The 19,787-nt window shown below is 42.4% G+C and overlaps 1 protein-coding gene across 2 annotated transcripts in view; it reads left to right on the top strand.

Annotated features, from left to right (window-relative positions):
• Positions 1–47: 47 nt before the first annotated feature.
• Pdcl2 (phosducin like 2) overlaps positions 48–19,787 on the top strand; it is a 21,877-nt gene continuing 2,137 nt past the window's right edge. Inside the window, exons 1-5 of one of the 2 annotated variants that reach the window (XM_076937734.1) lie at positions 59–193; positions 7,940–8,060; positions 8,644–8,734; positions 14,708–14,851; positions 15,990–16,198. In XM_076937734.1, the coding sequence (XP_076793849.1) occupies positions 188–193; positions 7,940–8,060; positions 8,644–8,734; positions 14,708–14,851; positions 15,990–16,198 (571 nt within the window). In that variant the 5' untranslated portion in view covers positions 59–187. Of the gene's footprint in view, positions 194–7,939; positions 8,061–8,643; positions 8,735–14,707; positions 14,852–15,989; positions 16,199–19,787 lie in introns of both variants that reach the window. The other variant, XM_034509149.2, reaches the window with a different exon arrangement.

Genomic DNA, 19,787 nt, shown 5'->3' with positions numbered 1-19,787 from the left:
CTGGAACTAAGCAAGCTTCTGCGTTGCCTGGCAACTGGGGTACCGTTGCACATGCGCAGAGGTCCTGTTCGCGCTTGACCTGTCCCTGAAGCGTTAGAGACCACCTAGCCAGAGCTAGCTGGTTCCCTCTGCCAGCCTGGAGGAAGATTGAGGCCTTGACCCCTCGTGAGGGGCACAAGAGAACATCATGCAGGTGAGGGTCAGGTCATAGGGTGACCTTGGAGCCCTGAGCTGGAAAAGCCAGCTAGTTCCAGAGTGTTGTGGACGGTCCGCAGGGGTAGGTTCTAACATTTGTTCTTGGTAGGTGCTATTTTGTGAGTCTCTGTCTAGTTTTGAGAGAATGCCGTTTTTTTGTTTTTTGTTTTTTCTGATATCCCTGAGTGTCCTGTGAAGCTGAAAGAGACACTTAGTTGTTCAGTATTGTTTTTTACCCCTGAGTCCTGGAAATCCAAATGCTGTGCTATTTCTGAATTAAGAAAGAAGTACGATTGGCGCAAGGGGATTCAATTATGTTAATTTATGTTCTTTTACCAGACGGTACAGGGTGGGTGGTGTCCATTGCTGTGAGATGTCTCAGTGGGTTATGGTGCTTGCTGCCAAGCCTGATAAACTGTTTGATCCATGTCACCTACAAACCTGAGTCCTGCAGGTTATCTTCTGGTCTACACACACACACACACACACACACACACACACACACACACACGTGCAAGCACGCAATTTTTTTTTTTAAATAAAAAGTTAAATTACAGCTATACATCTCAAGACTTTGGTCTGGATAATTTCACAGGGTGATGTTTTTTATTTATGAATTCTTTAACCTTGAAATATTTTTATTTTATTTTATTTTATTTTATTTTATTTTATTTTATTTGTGTGGGCATTTTACTTGCATGCATGTCTGTATGTCACATGCCACGGAGTTCTGAAGAGGACGTTGGATCTCCTGGAACTGAAGTTACAGATGGTTGTAAACCAGCATATCGGTGCTGGGAATTGAACTCAGGTTCTCTTTTAAGAGTGCTCGTAACCCATGAGCCACCTCTCCAGCCCCTCGAGTTCTTTATAATAAAGTTTTAATTTAGAAAAATAAGAATCTCCTCCCTTGGTTCCTCCATCCCATCCTCTCCCCTCTCCTTTCCTTTTTCTCTCACAGGAAAATCCTCGCTTTCTGACATAAGAAATAGCTTTCTATTCCCTGCTCCCTAGTGAAGTGAATCAGGTGTTTCTTGGTTTACATAGAAACTTCGGGTAGTTGGGTAGATCATATACTTGTTAAGCTGTTTTAAACGTGATTCACATGTAATCAGCTCCGTTCACATTGGGGCAGCTGTTAGCAAGTACAATTGTACAATTAGCCTGGCCCTGCAGTCTGTCCTGCTTTACATCTGCTTTTCAGAAATTCTGCTGAAGTGGAACCAGCAGGAAGCACCAGCTCACTGACCTCTCCCTGCCGTTGTTATTATTGTTCCTTGATTTATTCAGCAGGCATTCCTTATGCTTTAAACATGGGGCCTGTTCTATAAGAGTGTGCTTGAGAGAACAGTAAAGACAACACACACTGTGGCAGAAATATCGTCACCATTTGTGAAAATAGATTGTGGCCCCTATCTCTGCTAGATAACCTTTGACAAATAATCCTAAAAGCCAAGGGTAGGGCACTCTCGAACACTGTTCTATTGAGTCACACTGAAATGGAGTCTAGATCAGCTCAGTAAGAGCGGTTGAGAAGTTTGAACACATCTATAAGAATATACTCTGGCGGCTCCCAAGAAGAGTGCTTCATCAAGAAGAACCCAAGTCAAATGCAGTTCAGTGCATAAGGACGGCTCTGTTATGTCAACAACACAGTCTCGGATGGAACAGTCAAGACTGGATTGGTTGGAGTGACGTGGTAGGAACTGGCTATAATTCTAAGTCTTTTCAGTCATCTCTCTTAAGACGTTCAGCAGTTCCAAAGGAAAGAAAGTACCAGGTGATTGTGACATTCGGAAAGTGTTCTTAAAAAGTGACTGTCGGGCTCAGGGGGGGAAGGTGCCTGCTCCCTGGCCTGAATCAGATCCCTGAGATCCATGTAAAGAGAATGCCCTATGACCTCCACATGTATGTCATGGCACATGCGATCCATCCCCTAACTCCCATACTCCCACACACACACACACACACACAGAGAGAGAGAGAGAGAGAGAGAGAGAGAGAGAGAGAAACAGAGACAGAGACAGAGACAGAGACAGAGAGAGAGAGACTAAAATTTCAAGATAAAAGATACTAGAATTGTTGGTAACAGTTGGCTAGGTCAATATATATCCTACTGAATAAAAATAAAAATGTGCGGAGTGGGAACTATAGCAGAAGCTTCTAGAAGGTCGTCTAAAAGAATTAAAGGGAGCCCCTAAAAGTGTCAGCATGATAGGAAGAAAAACCTACATCAGAATCAAGGGGGAAATGGCAAACCATGGAATCTTAAGGTGCCTAGGACTTCAAAATAGGGAGGTCTGATACGACCGTATGAGACCAGATACTGTCAGCCTGAAGCTCTCCAGCATGAGAATTATTTTGAGCTGGCACAACAAGTTCTGGAAACAGAGAAATCATTCTTTGAAGGGGAAATTGACATCCTTAAAGAAATTTCTACTTGTGATATATTAGTCATTGTGTGTGTATAGCAGAAAGCTGACTGTAATTCATAATGGGATGGGGCCTGCAGAGGGCACCGACTTGGGTATCCTCCTCCCAGCTTTCTAGCCTCACCCTAGAGATCAACTCCCCAGAACCTCTCTTTGTTTCCGCAGAAGAGAGTAAGTAAGCCTGGGTTTCAGCGCACCATCTGAGATTTCCTCATTGCAATAGTCATCTTAGCAAATTTCTGGTTTACTGCATTATATGCCAGAATGTGGGTCTCTCCCTACCCTCCACCCCTGTTTTGCAATCTTTGAAGCCAGTTTTAGCATGAAAGATTTACACATTTGCAGTTTGGTCTTGAGTACAATTGGCAGAGTAAGTGAGGACTGAAGTCTGAGATGTGCCCAAGGACAGGAGACAAGCAGGGGTTTGAAGTGGGACCTCTGTGTGGGGAGTCCAGGGCATGTTGCGTTGACAATTGGTGGTCAGGGATCAAACCTGCCCCTCAGGCAGTGTTAGCCCAGGGCAGCTTTCCCATGGACTTATAATAACATTTTATGTTCAGTCTTTAGAAATTCCCACCAATCCATTTTCAAAGACAGCACGCAGAACCCAGCCAAAGGTATAGAGCATCCAAAGAACAGGGCGGCACAGTCGTGGGCCGGCGAGGACAATGACTTACAGAGATTTCCAGGATTAGGGTGGACAGATGCCAGCTCTGAAACAATAGTGCTCACTGTGATCCCAAACGTCTACAGGAAGGAATCGAAGAAGGACCATAACATTTCTATAAAACTGTTTCTACACGCTAACAATAAAAAAAAAAAAAAAAGAACAAACACAACTCTTCCATTGATCTTAACACCAGAAAGAATAGAGTACAAGGGAACAAACTAACAAGGCTGAAGACTTAAATGAACAAAAGTATAAACGAATGCCGGAAATAAAGGAGACAGAAAAAGTGACAACACGCCGCGTACTGTGAATGGGGACACTCCTGTTGCCTAGCTGGACAGCTTGCTTTTGGAAACAAATGCTTGCCGTCATTAAGAGAAAAAGATATAAAAGCAGCTTGAGGGGAGTGATGAGTTTGTTAATAACGTGGAATAAAACTGGAGTGATATATATTCTTATGTATCTCTGTCCAGTCCGTAAAAATGTTAAAGATGATGTAAAAGCTAAGAAATATACATCCGCACGAAGATTTGATTGTGTGCCTGAGTGACCCTAGTCGTTCTCCCGGGAGATGGAAAGCCCCGAATAGATGGTGGGGTGGGTTACAGCCAGTGGTTGTACTTCATTACACTGTACTGTGTGTTTATAAATGCCTAAAACGGCCATTCACATATTATGTGTTTTGCCACTTGATACTTGGGCATACTGGCTCATAAAGCCAGCTTAGGTGACAGAGTGAGACTTTGTATATTTAAAAAGAAAAAGGCTGCCCAAACCCGAGACTCGCTAGGCCATGGGCTTAAGGGAAAACCAAATCCTATTGATCTGCTAAAGGAACATATGGATAGAATGACCTCTAACACCTTTCTGCTAGGTCAGTATCTTGCTCAGTCATCATTAGAAAACTTCCTCCTGCAAGTAAAAGGGAATCAATAGAGACCCACAACTAGACAGTGTGCAGAGTGAGAGACCTTGGAACAGTCCTAAATGGGATGTCTTCACCAAACCTCTCCCTTCCGAGCTCTGGGAAGTGGAGACAGAAAGATGGGGGGGGGGGGGGGGGGGGGGAAGATATCAAGGAAACGGTATCTTCCAGACACAACAGGACTGATGCACATGTGAACTCACAGAGCATGTGGTAGCATGCACAGGGCCTGCAAAGGTCCAGGCCAGAAGGGTCCCTGGTGCTGAGGAGAGGAAGTGGAGAGGGACTCTCATCCCTAACCAAGAAGCTACCTCCAATTGACAACTACTTGCAAAGGACAAAGTAATTTTCTCCTTTGGGGTCTGGCCCATACCCAGTAGTAGAAAGCAAGCCAAAAACATACTCAGTGGAATTTCTGCAGATGACTTTGTTTCATATTGCTTTATTTGGGCTATTTTTTTAATTACTGTTCTTTTGCTCATACATTATGGTTCCTGATTTTGTGTTTTATGGGGTTTGTTTTATGTGTGTGTCTCTGTGTTTGTGTTTATCATGCTTTATCTTTGTTTATTATTATTATTCTGATTTTGGTTTTGCCTGTTTGTTTTCTAAAGGCATGGAGTTGGATGGGCTGAGAGAATCTGGGAGGATTTGAGGGAGAGGAAACAATGATCAGAATATATTGAATGGAAATATTATTTTTGATTAAAAAATTAAAAAGTAAGGGGCTGAAGAGATGTCCCAGTGGTTAAGAATACTTCCAGCTCTTCCACAGTGCCTGGGTCTGGTTCCCAGCACCCATATCAGGATGCTCACAACCATCTGTGAATCTTCTGTGGGCATGGCATGCGTATAGTGCACATGAATTCACTAAAATCACTTTTGCACACACTGCTCAGGCCCACAAGTTCTAGCCAGGTGTGCTCCTCTGAAACCTGAGTGCCACCAAGATGCTGGCTTGCTATTCTTCTGTCATAGGCCTCGACCCCCGACTCACTGAAAATGTGGCACTGTTGCCCATCAGAGGTTAGTTCAGAATATCTGACTCTATCGAGACAAAGACATGCATATTAGGTCTAAAGCCATTGTTCAGGGTCAATGTTTTCTTCAATAAAAATTGAGATATGTAATTGAGAAAAGCTGGTAGGACCTTGATGTATGCCATTCTCAACATTTTTAGTATCTGAAAGAAACTCTAAATGTACCTATTTCCAAAAGCCAAGGGGAAAAAGAAGTGTACACACTGGGGGCTCACTAATTTCCCAGCTCACATAGGACTGCAAGCTGTAAGCTGAAACAAACCCCTTCCTTTGCAAATTCCTTGTGATCGTCATGCTTATCACAGCAATAGAAACCTGACTAGGACAGCAAGCATGCATGTATCTGCACCATGTGCACGCCAGTGCCCTTGGAGATCAGAAGAGGACATTGGACCCCCCCAACAGTTGGAGTTCGGGATGATTGTGAACCAACATTTTGGTGCTGGAAACCTAACCCAGGTTCTCAGCATGGGCAGCAAGTGCTCTTAAACACGAAGCTGTCTCCCTAAGCCCATTATCTGAAATTTTAAGCTGCTACTTATTAAGAAATGATTTCTAACATGTCAGAAAAACATATTGCTTTTGACAATGAAATAAAACATTTTTTCAGTAAAAGACCATTACTCGTAAAAAGCCAAGTAGAACTTGTGAAAATTAAAAATATCCATGGATGAGGGTTTCTAATGTTAGTAAAATAGGAATAGGAAAATTTTAGAAGTTGAGTAATATTTGGAGAGAAATTTTCTAGAGTTATTAAAAGATGCTATTCCACAGCTTCAGAACTCCCAGCGAGCACACATGAGACAAGTGAACTGAATACCCTGATGCATCCCAGGGAAACCACAGACTAAAATCTTATGTCCCTTAGTGTTGGGAGCCGACTTTTAGCAGAAAGCGGCTATCAGCTTTGCAGCCATCTTGAGCCATATACCCTGACATGAGACTTGTATTACAATAGCCTACAACAGCTGAGCACACTCTGATAACATCTTGTTTTAGATACCCAGGACTTTTCTTGGGTGTGTGAGATTAAATGTGTGAGATTAAAGGTGTGTGACTTAAGAGTGTGACTTAGAGATCAGATTTAGAGACAAGACCTAAGGGCATGATTAAAGGTGTGACTTAAAGGCATGACCAAAAGGCATGGCTTAGAAGTGAGACATATAAAAGGCGAGAGGCAGACAAGAGAGTACAACTTGGAGAACAATTTGGAGTAACAGAGATTGAGTACAACTTGGAACTAGGAGGAGTACAACTAGGAACTAGGAACTCAAGACTTGGGACTTGGACTAGGAAGAGAGACTGAAGAATAAATGGGATTGAAACACACTCTGTCTGGTTTCCATTTTTCGAGTCTGTCCTCATTGTCTCTCTTGCTGAACCCCGACCCGCAGACCGGAGCGGCAGCTTGGGCCAGGATACAGTGGCCGCCAAACGCGGAGTGGACTAGGCTCCAACATTTTTGGCGCCGAACGTGGGACTAGTGCGGTTCTCAACACCTTAGCATGTGGATTGGTTAACTGCACAATAGAGAAGAACACATGCAGTTGCTGGCAGGATTTAGTTATATTTGAATTATTTTGCTTCCAGAACTTCATTTCTACTTTGCCCACAGCCATGCCTTCTTCCTTTGTTTGTTTTGTTTCCTCATTTTTACTTTTTTGTTGTTTAGTTTAGATGTGTTTTTTGAGACTGGGTCTTGTTGTGTATGCTCGCATGGATATCACTAAGTACCAAGGCTGAACTTGAACTCCTGCCCTAAGTGGGTCACAGTCTTTCAGTACTGTACCCAACCACACCCTCTTTTTTTTCCCTTCCTTGAAACAAAGCCTCACCATGTAGGCCTGGATGGCCTAGAACTCACTGTGTAGACTAGGGTGGCTTATAACTGGCTGTGTAGACCAGGCTGGCTTGGAACTCACAAAGATCTGACTCCTAAGTGTGGGATTAACAGCATTCCAGGCCATGTTTTCTCAATATGTGATTCTCTCTGTAGGGCATCTCACAATACGGTAGCTTGCTATGAGGGTTCTTGAATCTGTGTGCCTCAAAAAAGAAACAAGTTCACTTGACAGTCTAGCACAGGAAGAAGAAACAACATGCTTTTGGACATCATGCAAATTGGGTTTGTTCACTGTAGTTATCAATACGTTTTCTGTGACTTAAAAGCTTATTTTCTTAACACTTTTTATAGGTGGTCTAAACTGATTTTTAAAATGTGCTACTATTGTATGTGTGTGCATGAAGTGGGTGAGACATGTATGACATTGTGTGTATGATAGCTTGAGTGAATAGGTCAGAGGATGACCCTGTGTGGCCAGTTCTCTCTCTCTCTCTCTCTCTCTCTCTCTCTCTCTCTCTCTCTCTCTCTCTTATGTGGGATTTAGCGCCTTACTCAGGTCACCAAGCTTGTGTGACAAGTCAGTGAGTGCCTTCACCAGGTAAGCCATCTGGACATCCTCTAAGATGATCCTTTTATAAGCTCTGTAATGCTGAGGACAGGTGTGTCCTGCTAACCAGAGCATGCAGCCCCATTCTTGGTGGGAGAAGTAGGCTTGTCCCTGAAACCTCAGCTCCACGAACAGCTTTGTGTGCAGATGTGCTGCTGCTTCCCAGTCAGCTTTAGCAGACCATTTTACAATGCACAACTATGCTAAAAGACCCTTTTTTGGGGTAGGATCCAAATGAAGATACAGAATGGAATGAGATTTTAAGGAATTTTGGCATTCTTCCTCCAAAAGAAGAACCAAAAGATGAAATTGAAGAGATGGTGCTGCGCTTACAGCAGGAGGCGATGGGTACGTGCGCTTACGTCTGGGAGGCTGCGTGAAGGGGCACGCACTGCAGGGAGTGAAATATATCTCGTGAAACACAAGAGAGGGAATCAGATATCGTTTAATATATATGCTGCCCGGCCACTCAAAATGGCTGACTTGTATGTTGAAAGGCACATGGCAATTAATAAAAGTGCAGAGATATGCTATGAAACCCAGTGACATCTTTCTACCATGTCCCTCTATTTCCAGATCACCTTTTTTTTGTCCTTTCTGTATAGTATCTTATTCATTAATCCGCCCACGTAGTTAGGGGAAACCTACATTTATGGGATCGAATTGATTTTCCCATCTACTCTCGAAAGCGTCCTGCCAGTTCTGTGAACTTTGAGGGAATCAAAAAAACGCTAACACTACAGTTTGTGTAACGTGTAGCCATGTTTTAGCTGGTCACTACAGGTTTGCAAAAGGTACTGTTGATCTCCACTAGCTACACAGTTTGGGTTGTGGTTTGGGTTTGTTTGTTTCTTTGTTTTGTTTCCTAGATATTGATTGTAAAGCAAAAATAATGTTTGGACAATTTGATCACCTAAAATTTCCATTTTAGTTAAGCCATATGAGAAGATGACACTCGCGCAGCTGAAAGAAGCAGAAGATGAATTTGATGAAGAAGACATAAAGGCTATTGAAATATATAGGTATGGCATTGTGGTACTGTGGGGTCTTTACATGAAGTGTATTTGATGTATTGGATTTTGAACTTGTGTCTTTAATCACATTTGGGAAGCTGTCAACCAATAGTTCCGAAACCATGAGTGTCTCTATGTGTCTGCTGCTTCCGGGATTCCCACAGTATAATGTTGACCTGCTGGACACAGGCCCACAGGCCCTTCAGGCTGTGTTCACTCTTCAATCTCCTTTTAAATCAGTGCTTCTGGGTTAATAATGACAATAGTGTTACCTTTTGGTTTTCTGATTCTTTCTTTTGGTTGCTTAAATTTGTGAAACCCTCCAGTGTGTTTTTCATTTTAGTAAATTTTCTTTAATTTCCCCGGAGGGTTGTTACCTGCAGCACTTGTAATATGAAATGTATGGGATTTTTTTTTCCTCATGGGCTCAGATATTTGAACATCTGGTCTCCATTTGGTGATGCTGTCTGGGGAAGTCACACAGCTGGGGAACTACATCACTGTGGGTGGCCTTTGAGAGTTCATAGTCCTGCCCTGCTTCCAGGTGGCTGTCTCTGCTCTGCGCTTGCAGGTGAGGATGTGAGCTCTCAGCTTCCTGCTCTGGCTGCTATACCTGGGTGTTGCTATACCTCTTCACCAGGATGCACTCTCAACCCTGTGGAATCACAGGCCCACATAAACCCTTCCTCTTATCAGTTGCCTTGGCAGCTACAATAGCTACCAAACACATAAACTTTGAAAATATCATAAGAGAAAGAATCAAGTCAGGAAAAAAAAAAAAAGACTGTATAAATAGAAAGGAAATGGTTAGAGACTAGATCTTGATACACATTGAAGGGAACCATAAATGGATACAAAATTCGTGTTGATCAGATACACTTCAAGTAGGATGAACCCAAAGATACCCATGTGCTAACACAGCTGTATTGTGTCGATCAAAGAGCTAATTGGGCCTGGAGAGGTGGCTCAGAGGTAGAGAACACTGGATGATCTTCCAGAGGACCTGGTTTCTTAGCATGCACATGGAGGCTCACAACCCTCTCCAGTTTCAGGGATCTGACCCCTTCTTCTGTCTTCCATAGGCAGCAGGCACACAAATGGTGCTCAGATATACATGCAGGCAGAACTCCCATACACATAAATAAAATACAAATAAAATTTTAAAGTGTTTTGAGTTATCTCGTGGTGATGGTTTCTCAACTGTTTTGTTTTTATTTTTCAAGACAGGGTTTCTCTATGTAGCCCTGGCTGTCCTGGAATTCTAAGATCCACCTGCCTCCTTCTCCCAAGTGCTGAGATTAAAGGTGTGCTTGGTGGGCGGTTCCTTCACTTTTTGATCCATCTCCTGTAGCTCTCTTGGGCAGCTCTTTCCCAGGCAGTGACTGTGGCCTGGACACTTTTCACTAGGGCTACATCACCATAGAATCCTGCACCACCTTCCATGTGAGTCAGGGATCTGTGTGGACACTGCCCAGGACACCTGAGGACTGAGTACCAGAGATGATTAGCTCCTGTTCACGCCTCTCTCCTTGGTTACAATGTAGTCTCACAAGGAGGCTTGGAAGCATAGTCTTCCTGCAAGCTGCAAAAGAGGAACCTATAATGATACTTAGGTTTTAACAAAGCCTCAGGATATGATAAAGAAATGACAAATACCCTATATTTAAAAAGTTAGGGACAAAAATGCCACTGGGTAGGTAGCCAGCTATGAAATAGCAAGTGAATTAAATCCTGAGGTTCCTATAGCTAAAAGGAAGAAGAAATGTCTAAATGTGCCAGTGAACATGTCTGCAGTATATTTTTGTGGCAAATACACTAACCTGTCTTCTTTGACATGCCGCCTTCCCCTTGATGCATGTTACAGTAGCGCAGGAGCTAGAAGCTAAGTTAAAGCATTTCTCAGAGTTTGCAGCAAGGATAACAAATGTGTTTCAGTTCTGCTAACACCCTCACAGGACATTTGAGCTCAGAGCTATATTAAATAGAGAAAAATAAATAAATACATAAAAAAATAAGCCTAAAGCATCCATTTAAGTGGACCTGGAATTTGCCTTATAACTCCGGAGCTATTGCTCTGGCTTCAGTTTCTCATCCTCTGATCGTTGCTAGGGAGCCTGGTTCCTGGTGCCAGCAGTTGTCATTATGCCTCTGAGTCTCAGAGTAATGTGATACTTGGGCCAACAGTTGGAATCTAGATTCCCCAGTTTCTGGATTGCAGCAAAGAAAGCCTTGGCAGACCAGTTCTGCAGTGTTGTTCTGGGAGTCATTCCTGGTTGGCCAGCCTAAGGCCTACTTCTTCTCAGCAAGTTTGCAAAGTGCTTAATTTCCCAGGTTAAGTTCCATTCTGCTTAAAATAGCTAGAGGGCTTTCTGTCTATGCAGTGAATCACAATTGATTTGATTGTTAAGTGCAAAATGCAGGCCACTGAACAGCGTCTTTCTGATAGCAGGACTAACGCCCATGTGTTAACCTTTCTAGTGAAAAAGCCAGGGGAAATGAGGGGGAAGGAGCAGTTGATAGTTGTACCAAGAAGAAGGGACCTAGTGGCAGACCTTAGCTCAGCATTATTATTCTCTTTGGGTTTCATTGTGTTTGGCTTCATTGTTACGCAAAGTGACTTTTCATCTGGCGTGCTTCTAACATGCAAAATGAGGCCAGTGTGTTCTGAAGCTTGCCAGGAGGAGGTTTTGTTTGCTTTAATACAACTATGATCAGAAAGTGATTGCCACTGAACAGTTACTGTTCTCAAGAAGAAGGGCTGCACCATGGCACATGGGCCCACAAAGGAGTCACCTGAACAGGTCAGGATCAAAAAAAGCAGCAAGGGAAAAATCCCTGACACAGACTCTGTTGTGGTTCCTGTGGGAACAGACTTGCAGGGCAGTAGTGAGCAGGCTTATGATTGGCCAGTTGAATCATTTAGGTGGCCTCTGGGTGAGGTCTGTTAGTCATCTGGTACTGGGTTCAAGGATGCCTACGGCAGGGAGCCTTATAAGAAAAAACAAAACAGCAAGCACAGAAAGAACTCGGTGATTGACACCAGTTGGTCACCAGTTGACATGGTGGTACATGCCCACAGTCCCAGATACCTGAGAGGCTACTAAGGTGGGAGGATTAGCTGAGCCAAGGAGTTTGAGAACAGTCTCAGTTACATAGCCAGACTTTGCCCCTCACCCCCCCCCCCCCAATAAAAGAAAATAAAAAGCAACCAAGGGTGTGCTTTCAGAGCTGGTTGGCTTGAGTTTGAAGAAGGTGTTGTCTGGTAAGTGTTTGTTCTTTCTCTTGGAACCAGCTAGTTCTGAAACGAGTATTCCCAGGAGGATTAGCAAAGTTCTAGATTCCAGAACATCAAGAATGCAGAAAATGAGGGCTAGTGAAATGGCTCAGTGGGTAGAGGTGTTTGCTGTCAATCCCCATGACCTGGGTTTGTTCCCTGGAACCCGTCTGCTGCAAGGAGAGGACCAACTTCTGCAAAATATTCTTCGATCTCCATACATGTGTAATGGCATGCACAGGAATGCACATGCACACGTGTGTGCATACATGCACACACACATAGGCAAACACATACATATATACATATGCTAAAATGTAACCATTTTTAAAAGAATACAAAAAATAAGAAGATGGAGTTATATACAGAGAAACAAGAGGAAGGAAGTACCCTAGCAAACTTAAGTATAGAACTTATAGGTGTGGTGCAAACTATCAAGTAACTTGAGGTTACTTAATAAATCCAAGCATGGCTTAATCATCAAACTATGCAGATTTTGAGTTACTAACAATGGCTTAACGTTCTATATAGATGGATGAATAATAAAAGCTTATCAGTTCTCCATGTGCCACACACATTGCTGAGAAATTACCATATTACATTTTTTATTGCTGTGACAATGTACCTGGCAAAGGCAACCTAAGGAAAGAAAGGTTGATTTTGATTCAGTGGTTGAAGGCACAGACCATCATGGTAGGGACATCATGGCAGCAGGGACCTGAGAACGTGGAGATGAACACGGAAGCTCAGATTGCTCTCTCTTTAGGCAGCCCAGAGCCCAGCCCATGGAACAGCGCCTCCTACATTCAGAACCCATCTTCCCCCTAAATCAGCCCTTCCTGGAAATTCCACCCTCTCCCAGCACTTGTAAGGTGGTTCCTACTGCAGTCAGGTTGATGGTAAAGATTTCTTCTTATGTCACTTAATACCCAGTGATCCCATGTGACAGGGTATTAGTGGTTTTTGTCACTCAGGGATAGAGAAAATGAAAACTAAAGAAGTTAAGTAAGTCACCCAAGTGTATGCTACTATTAAGTGCTGGAACTGACATGTAAACCCTGTTTAGCCCGATGGTAGAGGTCAGATTCTTAGTCACCTTTCTTTGCTGCCTCTACCTGTAATAAATTATTTTAATAACAAACAATTCTAGAAGTCCATAAAAGCTTTGGGCTACAAAGCAGCTTGCTACTTTATAGGCATATAACTGGAGATAATAATACTGACTTCATCCCGTTTTTGCAAGGACTGAATTAGTTTATGTACTTAAAGTAGTGCATTAAGTACAACACCACGAACCCTCAACAATATCACTGTCACTCAAGGTATTCACTGATAAAGGATCTTTTTTGGCACACAGAAATTGCAGGGATGGGAGGGGCGGAGAGATGGCTCAGAGGTTGGGAGCACTGGCTGTTTTTCCAGAGGACTCAAGCTCAGCTCCTAGTACCCACACGATGGCTTACAAACATATGTAATTCCAGCTCTGGGGGATCTGAGACACCCTTCTGGCCTTTGCAGGCATGGATGCTGTGCACAGGCATGTATGCAGGCTAAATACTCATGCACACAATACAAATAAATAATTTTGTGTGAAAAGAAAGAAAAGAAAAAGAATCTACTGGTCCAATACCTAAATGACCTACTGTTATGTGACAAAACTTTTCCTGGAGAGATGGAACACACACTACTCACCCCAGATAGAGAACCCACAACAGAACAAAGTACAACAGTGAACCAATGAGTTTTACTGGAGCTACTTACAGGAGCGGAAATGACTCCAAGACAACTGCATCACCAAGGCCCACCCCAGCATGGGTTCAGCTCACAAAACTGGGAACCCTGAGCACACTGCACAGCCTGCAGGCAGCTCAGCAGGGTGGAGAGTCTCCTCTCCCTGTTGGTCAGTTGATCTAGACCTCTTCCAGGCAGCTCAGCTTGGTTCTGCTTCTTCCAGGCAGCAGGTCTGGTCTGAGAGTCTTCTCTGAGGCATTGCTTGTCTGAGAGTCTTCCTTGCAGTGTTTATTGTTTACTCTAGTGGGTGGGGCCTAGTGAATCTGGTCAATTTCAGGGACTTCCTGAAGCTGTTTCTGAGGGTTTTTTTTGTTTGTTTGTTTTTGGGGGTTGTTTTGTTTTGTTTTGTTTTTTACCTTCCTGCTTAAGGAGTTTCTCTGCAGGGTAGAATGTTTCAATCTCTAGGAAACTGTTACACAACACTTAGTCTTAAGTAAAAAATTCAAAGTCAATAGTAAAGTTCTTACAATTGCTATACATACAATAGTGCCATTTCTCATACAAAATGAGGAATGGCTTTATATGTTCCTTAAGGGTTAGTCAGTCATTCACAGTGTTGATATGTATGGGCATCACATTTGTTACTCTAAATTATTATTGGATATTGATTGGCCATAAAAAATGCACTTTGAGGAAGGAGAGATGATTCAGTTGTTACAAATGCTTACTGATGATGCAGAGGTCCTGGGTTCAGTTCCTGGAACCCCTATTAGATGGGTCATAACTGCCTATAACTCCAATAGAAGGGAACTAGAGGCCTTTTGGCCTCCTTAGGCACATGTACACACCTGAAACACAAACTCACAGACAGACAGACATACACACACACACACACACACACTCACGGAGATAGAGGGAGAGAATAAATAAATACACAAAAGAATATAACACTTCTGTAATATTTTTGTTTTACTTAGAGAAAAGCGGTTACAGGAATGGAAAGCTCTTAAGAAGAAACAAAAATTTGGGGAATTGAAAGAAATTTCTGGAAATCAGTATGTGAATGAAGTCACAAATGCAGAGAAAGACCTGTGGGTTATAATTCATCTGTACAGATCAAGGTAATTATACAATACTTCAGAATGTTGGCGTTGTGATCCTTTAAAATCCCTCCTAGCTTTAGGGTCTGTGATGAGGAATATAGAAGAAAAACAAGCATGTATTCACACGAATACATTATAGAATTTTTAGCTTTAGGGATTAAATTAAGTATGCTATTTCTGATCTGTAGGATGTCACATTTGTAAGAAAAATTAATACTGTTTGGTAATTAAGATCTCCTACATCTGTCCTCTCCTTTCCCACTTATCTGAGCTCAAACTCAGCCAAGGATGATCTTGAACTCCTAACCCTCCTTCCACCTCTCAGAGTCTAAGACTAGTGTGCAGCATCATATGTGTTTTATGATGTACTGGGGATCAACCTCTGGATGTCAGGCTTATTAGGCAAGTCTCTGGGAAGGGAAAGTGAGAACCCAGGGGAGACAAGCGAACTATAGCCAAGAGGTGTGGAAGAAAGTGAAGGTGTGTGTTCTGGGCGGATGGGCGGGGTCGGCTCCGGCTCATCCGCTCAAACTCACTGTGATAGACTAGGGATGGGTTGGAGGGTGGGGGAAGGGGATTTCTGTGATGGACGAAGCAGGCAGCACTGCAAGGTTGGATCCTGCATTCAATCAGTTTTAAATTTTAGATGAGAAATCACTCTGAACACTGGGATCCAGGATGACAATGAAGTGAAGACCATGGGTGAAATATGTTAGTGTTAGGAGAGTCAAAGAAGTGTGAGGTGAGGCACTCTGGATCTGAGCCCCCGGGACATTCAACCAATCAGTGACAAGTGTCGGGTCCTTAGGTTTCAGCCCAGGACTGCTCCAGATTCCCTATACACATGTGGTTTTCATTTGTGTTCTGATGGGCTTTCATCTAGGAACTGGCTCAAAGTGATGCTAAGTGGAATATAGTTTACCTAAATTAGGTACCAGACTCCTGTGATACTAGCATCGCTCCCAGGGAATAGTAGACTTTCCAATAAAAACCAGAGGGCTCTAATACAGTCCATCTTTGTTAAAGGTCACAGCACAAATATGCTTTTATATAAAAAGTAAAGATCTATATTGTGCAAATGGAAGGTTTTATTCGTTTTACTAGCCTAAGAGGAGTGGTCTGTGTCTGAAGTATACTGTGCGTATTCTCTCTTTAGCGTCCCAATGTGCCTGCTGGTTAACCAGCATCTGAGTGTCCTAGCAAGAAAGTTCCCAGAAACCAAATTTGTTAAAGCCATCGTGAATAGCTGCATTGAACACTACCATGACAACTGCTTACCAACAATTTTTGTTTATAAAAATGGCCAGATAGAAGGCAAATTCATTGGAATTATAGAATGTGGAGGGATAAATCTCAAGCTAGAAGGTAATGATGTTTGTTTTTAAATGTTTACAAAGCTAACAAGTGAAAACTTCTCTAGATGAACAAGTATGAAAGTTTATTTCTTTGAAATGAAGTTTTTCCCCTTAATTTTCCTCTCTTTTTAAGATGTAAACAATTATTTTAGTGTATGAGAGTTTGCCTGTGGCGTGTTTGTGTCCCTGTGTCAGTGTGCACGCCCAGTGCCCACGGAAGCCAGAAACAGGTGCCGCAGTCCCTGGAACTGGAGTTACAGCCACGCATGATCTGCCGTTTGGGCGCTGGAATCTGTTTCTCCAGCCCCCACTCAATTCCCGTGTTAAACCTTTCCAGAGCAGCTGTCCTCTTGTCTTGCTTGTAATATCACAGCACCTTTCACTTAAAATTCTTAATGGTGTCTATCTAAAATAACTTTAAAGTGTAAATCACCTAGCGTAGAATCCAGCCCATCTCAGCGACTCTTTCTCAGTTCTGTGTAGTGTCTGCTTTGGCTGGGCTGGGGTTAGTGGCTACAGACCCCAGACAGCCCTTTGTGCTCACTCTGTCTCCAATAGTCTTTCCTTTTACCTGCACTCCTCATCTTTATTCCCCTGGTCTAATCCCTAGTTCTCGTGTTCTCCCCAGTTCCATGTACACCCTGGCTCTCACACGGATCCCTGGGCTCTGCCTCTTCTCTGTGGACTTTCTGCCCTGTGCATCCTCCATGACGCCTATTCAGATCGTACCTGGTTTTGTTGATTGATAAGTCCCTACAAGTCTTCTTCTCTGTGACAGATGTGAAAAAGCAGTTTTCTTTCTATCACTTTCTTTCCTAGCATACAGCACATGACTTTATGTTTTACCTTTTTTTTTTTTCTTCCTACTAAAGTCATTTTTCATGCCTGGATACCCTTTTAATCTATTTCATGAAGCTGAAACATTCACATTGTGTGTTGCTATAACTTTCATCCACTTCCATAATTCTTATCATCTTGTGGAATGAAACTCTGGACTCATTAAACAGGAACCTTTCATTTTACCTCCCCCCCCCCCCCCATCTTAGTGAGGGTTTTACTGCTGTGAGCAGACACCATGACCAAGGCAACTCTTAAAAGGACAACATTTAATTGGAGCTGGCTTACAGGTTCAGTCCTTTATCATCAAGGCAGGGGCATGGCAGTGTCCAGGTAGGCATGGTGCAGGAGGAGCTGAGAGTTCTAAATCTTCATCTGAAGGCTGCTAGCAGAATATTGGCTTCCAGGCAGCTAGGATGAGGGTCTCAAAGCCCACGGCCCTCAGTGATACACCTACTCTATCAAAGCCACACCTCCAAATAGTTCCACTTCTGAGCCAAATATTCAAACTACCTCATTTCCATTCCTGGAAGTCACCAATCTACTTTTGTATTTGTGAAGCTGACGATTTGAGACACATCATATAAGTAGGACAATCCTGGTTTCTCCTCCTTCATGCCTACTTACAAGCATCACTCAACACAGTGCGTCGAGGTTCATCCCTTCCTTCTTTTAGGTCTGATGCCTGCACAGGCCACACTACCGGTGTGCATCCTTCATTGAGGGACACTCACATTGCTGTTACATTTTGATTGTTATGAATAATGCTGCTAAAACAGGGATGTCCAGATTATTGATTCAATAATTTTGAAAATAAACCCACAATTATATTGCTATGTCAAATGTTTATTCTATATTTGTGTTTTGAAGGACTGAATCATTTTCTTATTCTTTAGATATAATATATGTGAATATACATATGTGTATTTCAGTACTCTCTCTCACACACAAACACATATACACACATAGAATTGTAAGGAGTGGTTATATTATAAATTTGAAACTATTCAGTAAATGGAAGTATATCATCCTGAAACTTATTTTTTAAAGCTCAATTATAGGGTTTTTTTTTTTTTTTTTTGGTTTTTTTTCGAGACAGGGTTTCTCTGTGTAGTACTTTGTAGACCAGGTTGGCCTCGAACTCAGAAATCCGCCTGCCTCTGCCTCCCAAGTGCTGGGATTAAAGGCATGCGCCACTACCGTCCGGCTCAATTATAGTTTTCTAAACTCTTCCTTTCATACCTTAATAACTTTAAATCATATTCTTCTCTCATTAAACACACCTTATGTGTTTGTCACTCCCTTTCTGAGAGAATGTGAGCTGATTGCCGTTTTCTAATGACAATTCTCTTGAGACCATCCTTGTGTCCATCAGTGAAAACTCTCTTTTTGAATTTTTTACTTTTTAACTGTATGAGGAAGGTGTCTATGATGATGTTAACTGTCTACTTGATAAAAATTAATATCAACTGAGAGCTGGACTTTGGGTAGGCCTCTGAGGGGATTGCTCTTATTATGTTAATAGGGAAGAAGGGACCCATCTACTGTGGGTGGTACCATTCCCTAGGCAGAAGATGCTGGGGTATATAAGAGTGGAGAAAGCCAGCTGAGCACGTATACATGTATTCACTGCTGTCCCCTAACTGCAGACATAATGGACTATAACCTGGAACTGTGAAGCAAACAGACCCTTTCTCCCTTAAGTTTCTTTTATCAGAATATTTTATCACAGCAACAGGAAAAGAAATGAAGGCTCTACTAATGAGAGTATTGATTTCTCCCCCTATTGGCTATGTGTGAGAGTTCTCACCCGCATATCTCTCAGGCCTTAAAATTGTTATGCTGGTATGATTTTGTCAAGCTGGTGGATACACAGTGTTATCTTTTTGTTTTTGGCAATATTGGGGATTGGACTCAGGGCTTTGTGCATATTAGACAAGTGATCTACCTCTGAGTTATAATGTCAGTGCTACAAAAATATCCTGCCCCATTTAAATTTGGAACAGTAGTGGGGAATAAGCACTCTGTAGCAGGTGTTGGCCATTTGTTCTCTTCTCTGTGCTTTGTCTCTTTCAGTTGAGTTACAGAGATGTGTGGAGTTCTGCCCACTGTTTCTACAGCATCACTCACAGGTTCTCGGGAGGATCACTGCCACTTCCGAGTCTTTTCTCTGGGGTATATGAGGGCCAAGCTCTTTACCACTGATTACACTTCCAGGCCAACATTGCCTTATTATTTCTTGATACAAAGTCTGGCCTCAGACTTTCAGGCTCAAACAGTCTTTCCTTTGCCTCTCAAACAGCTAAGGCTCTAGGTATGCATACCTGGGTCTAGGTATACATTTTAATTGTCAGGCAAAAGTTATATTAGGATAGTCAAATTTATTGATCTTTTTAGATTATACGTAACCAGGCTTCCCTTTAAAAACTATTATATTATCCCCCTATATTTTCTTTTAATAGCTTTATTTTTAGTTTAGGTCTTAAATAACATTGTAATGAAGTATTAAAAAGAATGGATCTGATTTTATTCTGTTGCCCCAATGCCATTTACTGAAATCTCAGTTCCCTCTGTTTTTACATTTATTTTTAAACTGTAAAGTATGCATAATATAAACTTTCACTACCTTAATCATCTTTCTTAACATTTTCTACACATTTCTTTTTGAGAAGAGGATCTTGCCCAAATTGGCCTTGAACTTGTGCTCCCCCAGTTTTGCATCTCTAGAGGTAGAAGTATAGATGCCCCGCCCCGCCCCGCCA

Source organism: Arvicanthis niloticus, chromosome 7 (assembly GCF_011762505.2).
Source record: "Arvicanthis niloticus isolate mArvNil1 chromosome 7, mArvNil1.pat.X, whole genome shotgun sequence".
Taxonomy (NCBI): Eukaryota; Metazoa; Chordata; class Mammalia; order Rodentia; family Muridae; genus Arvicanthis; species Arvicanthis niloticus.
This window is presented reverse-complemented; position numbering and strand designations above follow the sequence as displayed.